Source organism: Cynoglossus semilaevis, chromosome 1 (genome assembly GCF_000523025.1).
Source record: "Cynoglossus semilaevis isolate Cse_v1.0 chromosome 1, Cse_v1.0, whole genome shotgun sequence".
NCBI lineage: Eukaryota > Metazoa > Chordata > Actinopteri > Pleuronectiformes > Cynoglossidae > Cynoglossus > Cynoglossus semilaevis.
This window is the reverse complement of record NC_024307.1, coordinates 27,715,493-27,720,371: the sequence shown is the minus strand read 5'-3', so window position 1 is coordinate 27,720,371 and position 4,879 is coordinate 27,715,493. Positions and strand designations below refer to the sequence as shown.

At 40.8% G+C, this 4,879-nt stretch overlaps 1 protein-coding gene across 2 annotated transcripts in view; it reads right to left on the bottom strand.

Moving 5' to 3' along the window:
- Positions 1–207: 207 nt before the first annotated feature.
- Positions 208–4,879, bottom strand: part of LOC103388830 (cGMP-specific 3',5'-cyclic phosphodiesterase-like) — a 20,234-nt gene continuing 15,562 nt past the window's right edge. For both annotated transcript variants that reach the window (XM_008324033.3, XM_008324024.3), the window contains exons 9-14: positions 4,000–4,100; positions 3,109–3,186; positions 2,792–2,855; positions 1,988–2,062; positions 1,165–1,248; positions 208–1,041 (exon numbers count right to left, since the gene is read on the bottom strand). In XM_008324033.3, the coding sequence (XP_008322255.1) occupies positions 898–1,041; positions 1,165–1,248; positions 1,988–2,062; positions 2,792–2,855; positions 3,109–3,186; positions 4,000–4,100 (546 nt within the window). In that variant the 3' untranslated portion in view covers positions 208–897. The remainder of the gene's footprint in view (positions 1,042–1,164; positions 1,249–1,987; positions 2,063–2,791; positions 2,856–3,108; positions 3,187–3,999; positions 4,101–4,879) is intronic.

The window sequence follows — 4,879 nt, the reverse complement described above, 5'->3', positions numbered from 1 at the left end:
AGCCTTTATGCATGACTTTAACATGTCATTTACTTTATTCACACAACCGCACCATCTATCTGCTCCTGACCCGGACCCCGTGTTTAATTTTAGGACAATTTTCCAGATCCTTCCTTGACAAAAGCTCTGACTGTGTGTGTATGTGTGTTTTGTGTGTACGTGTGTGTCTTTAAGACTTCAAGATAAAAGCCACTCTGTGCAAAAAAAAAATAAGAAGGCTATTTTAATAAATATAGCTTAGTGCCGACTGTTATTGTCTCTGGTGAGTTACTGCAATAAATGAACAGTGATGACAGGAAGTGATGTCACAAAGCTTGACGATATTGCTTACACCCTTCCGATTGATTGGTGGCGATAAATTGAACACCTAAATGCTAACGCCACCTGCTTTTCAATAGAATTTTCTCAACAGGGGAAACGATAGCTAATGCTAAAGCTAATTGTTGTAGCTCTGTCGTCAGGGTCATTTTAAGGCAGATGTAGGAGTTTTAACAAACATGGGTGCAGTCCAGCAGCGGTGCTGACTTAACTTCTGAAAAGTTGAATAATGTCTCCAAAATCTAGGCCACTCCAGTCTTGTGCGTTAAATTAGCGCTGTAAGCACTGTTGTCCACTGTGCTTACATTAGCATTTTGCTTTTAAGCACAGCTGTGGCAGAGAACAATCTGACCTGTACAGTTAGCATTAGCCTGTTCACAGAACATGGAGCAGTAGAAACGTCAACTAGAAGAAAACCACAAACCACAACAGACGAAACGGGGGTTTGGGATTTTGGATCCCTGAGGATACAGCCTGGTGCATTGGGTAGTTTTTTTTTTTACCCTTCTATCACCTTCGCTGTGGTGGATAATTTAATGTAAAGGGTGTAATAATGTCATTAAACTTTGTGAAACAAGTTTAAATAAGGAGAATCCCCCGTAATCCCGCCAAGCCGTTGACCAATCCCTTCTCACACTCCTCAGCCAAATGTTTCCATTGCTGCCGGTTTCTCTGACATCCCTCCAGCAGGGGGCAGCAATGCTCCGACATGCCGGCCAAAGTCTGTAATGGTGACAAAGACATTTAATTTAAAAAACTGTTGGTGATTACAACTTTTTATTTATTCAGACTTGGACTGATATTTTTATTAAAGTAGGATAAGAGATGGTGTGTTGGTGAAATTACCTCATATAACTGAGTGCAAATCGCATCAATGAATGACACCTGCATGCTAGGAATCTTATCTCTCTTCTCCCGATTCATCAGGTCCTATAGTTAGGGGAAATACATGAACACCTACATCAAAACTGAACACACAACAAACCAATATCTATCTATCTATATTGACATTTATATATATATTCATATATACACACACATATTAAAGGCTGCAACATGTACTGTATCTATATTGAACCATTCACACACTTGTACCCTGTGCTGTAAGTGTGTATCTACACTCGACTACTCCACCTTAGCCTTGTACTGTCGAGTGCAGATACACTGAGCTGTGCCTTCCACGTTCATTCACACGAACTCCATGTAAAACTAGCTCTTTGCCTCACATTAGGGGTGAGATTCATTGTGATATTTTTTTTCCACCCTGCACAATGAATGTTTACGTGTTGTGTTCAATAAAAACATGAAACATATAATTTTGACAAAGATCCAAGTAATCCCAAAGGGAGATGTTCACTAGTTAATTCAGAATAAAAACTACTTTTGGTAAACCATATTTTTCCAAATTGATGTTGACTCATTATGTGTAATAAATATTTAAAATATTGGTGCAAATATTGGCCCGCAAGATTGGTGAGAAATGTGTTTGGTATTTTAAAATAACAATTTTACATTGAGAGCTACATTAGCAGTGGAATACAGTAGATTAAACAAACAAAAACATTAAAGGCCCAAGAATGCATCCTAGGGGAACACCTCAGCATCTTAGACCTCTCAACAGGTATTTTCCATCGTACAAAATCAGCACGGTTACCCTGGTATTACTTACAATGGGTTCAATGTTTAGCTCTTGCCTCTCCTTGTCCCCTTGCTCAAAGAACTCAGTGGCCACCAGCTCCGCAATCTGAATGAAAAAATGAAAAAAAAAAATACTGCCAGGTTAATGTTTCTGTGTCTACTCCTGCTAACTAATTAACCCACATGCAATAACTCTGCCACCCTTAGGGGGGGGGTTCTGTTATTTCTTATGGGGAAAAAAATGATTTGCGATACGACCACCTCGAGTTACGAGCTCGGTCCTGGAATGGATTAAGAGGATACATTAGCGTATGTGTGAGTGTGTGATATCTGAGGACACAGCTGCGTCCATTAATGAGGGAAAACGCAAACACAACAGCACTTCACTGAGCCCATGGCTCCTAATGAGAGGCAGACCGCTGAAGGTCGCCACGGGGATGAAACAACAGAGACGAGGCTGTTCGCGTGTGTGGAGCCTGAAACTGTGCCGCTCCTGGCAGACAAAAGAAACCAAATCTAATTCACGACAGGAAGTGCACAGGTGTAACCGAGGACATTAACCAGCGCTTCAATCAGTTGGTGTGAGTGATACTGGGCCATGGGACACACATGATAATTGCATGATAATTAAATTGTATAATTTTTTTTTTTTTTTTTTTTGCCACAATAGAAATGCTTTATGTTTTAGGATATTTAGGAGTATTGCATTAGAAGAGTACTTTATCTGTTATTTGGAAGGCTTTAAAACACGACTATTCAATTAAAGGTTGTTCACGCACGCACACACAAATAAAGACTTTAAAATAGATAAAAGAATATAATGCACTGCCCTTACCCTCTTTTGAACAGGCCATGGTTTGGTTATGGCTGAAATATCACATGCAGTCATCAGCATTGACCTGACGGGGGAGACAAAGTTACACATGTTGATTTTCATAGACTTAGAACTGAGAATTACGTGAGGACATTTAGTACAATACCTTGTGTTTATTGATTGAGACTTGAGGGAATTTTAAACGTTGTTTTTTTTTTTTAAACTTAGGACAAATTCTTGCTACTTCTAATAATATAGAACTGCTTGTTAGCAATAAAGGCTTGTGGGACAACATATATTTATATATTTGTTTGCGTGCCCAAGGATTTTGTACTGACCTCAGTAAATCTCTGTGATGTTCATCTTCCCAAACAAACTGGCTGTTTTTGGTTAGTTCAAAGAACTCCCCTCGCCTCCTGAAAATACATACAAATACAAACAACAATATATCCAAAATCAATTAATAAATGGATACCGTTTTTTTTTTTCTGACTATAAGTAGCTCCAGAGTATAAGTTGTACCAGTGCCCTCTAGCGGCTGTCGGTGTGAAAATAACAAATGCGTAAATTTACATTGGTACAGGAGTAGCAGATACTGGTACACAAGCCTAGAGTGCCCTCTAGCGGCTGTCAGTGTGAAAATAACAAACATGTAAACACATTTTTTAATTTGAAGAACTTCATCGACTGAACCAGGGCAAATTGTTGCATTAACAGCAGATCTGCAGCAACTAGAGGCCAAGCATGTGGTTCCTCTGGGAATCGAACCCTGGACTCTCACACTTGCAAGGCAGGTGTGCTAACTGCTACGTTACGGAACCGCATAATTACATGCTTCTTGTAGAGCGTCAACAAATGTTTCTGCAAGATAGGGACCGATCATATCTAACTCAACTTTAGACCCAGTGGGTCCAGGGTTCAATTCCCAGAGGAACCGTATATTTGGCGCCTCCAAAGGGCAGCCTGTTGCAGCAGATCTGCTGTTAATGCAAGAATTTTCTCAAATGTGGGAGCAATAAAGTTCAACTTATCATCTATTTATTTATTATTATAATTAAAAAAATTAAATTATATTTCAAAACACACCACCCTGACCCTTCTTTTCCTCCACCGTGTCCTCTGATGCCCTGATTAAACATTCTTTTCCTTTCCTTTTACTACTCTAACCCTGTTATCTTCAGCCTTCTTCACACCACGGCTTCCATCTGGGTTTGACGTTTGGTACCTACTTCATGTACAGGGCCAAGTCTGTTGCCAGAATAGCCCTCTCGATCATCTTCAGAGTGGCTTTGTACTCGTCCAGAGAGAGACCACTCAGAATCTGGTTTCCCTGCAAAGAGAGGGAGAGCGAGAAAGAGAGACAGAAGTGAAGAAACGACTCAGTGTGCCGTTGTCAGTCGCACATTAAATTTTCATAAGCTTCGAATGTACGCAGAGTGCGACGGCATCCCATCCATATTGCTGAATATTTCACATGCGCGGCATAAACGCTCGGTGTGTCGACGCATCGTTCCGCGGCCTCCCACCTCGAGTGAGAGTGCTTTTGAGTTTGTGCGATCCACTGCACACATGTTCGTCACTTCGTCTGTGACACAGTTTGCACGGCTTTTTTATGAAGGAGTGAAAATGTATAAATACGTCCGGCAGAATCGGTGGAGGTTAAGTGGTGCTGTGGTGTCCAGGGGGGCAATAAAGCAAGCAATAAAAAATGAAAAAGCAATAAAGATCAGGGCCGGCTTTCATCAGTGTTCTGCATTTGGAAAATAAAGAAAAGCACATGTAATAAATTAAACAGAGCTGAGATAGTCCAGGACATGGTCTCGCGGTAAACGAAAGCAACAGCACTAAAACACTGTCGACAACGCTGTTGTTTTTCGCTCCGGAGAAGTTTATTTAAGTAGGTCAACAATCACTGAGTTTGGAGGAATTTTAACATCAGGGATGAAGACAGAAGCAAGCTTGTCTAAGATTTGTTACCAAGCTAGCACCGATGAGCTGAATATGCTCACATCTTAGCGCTGAATTACGCTGCCTCTTCTCAGTTTAACATAGTGGTTCTCAATTATTTCCTGCCCAGAATCGTTTTCACCCCCCTCCCCCCGAGGGAGA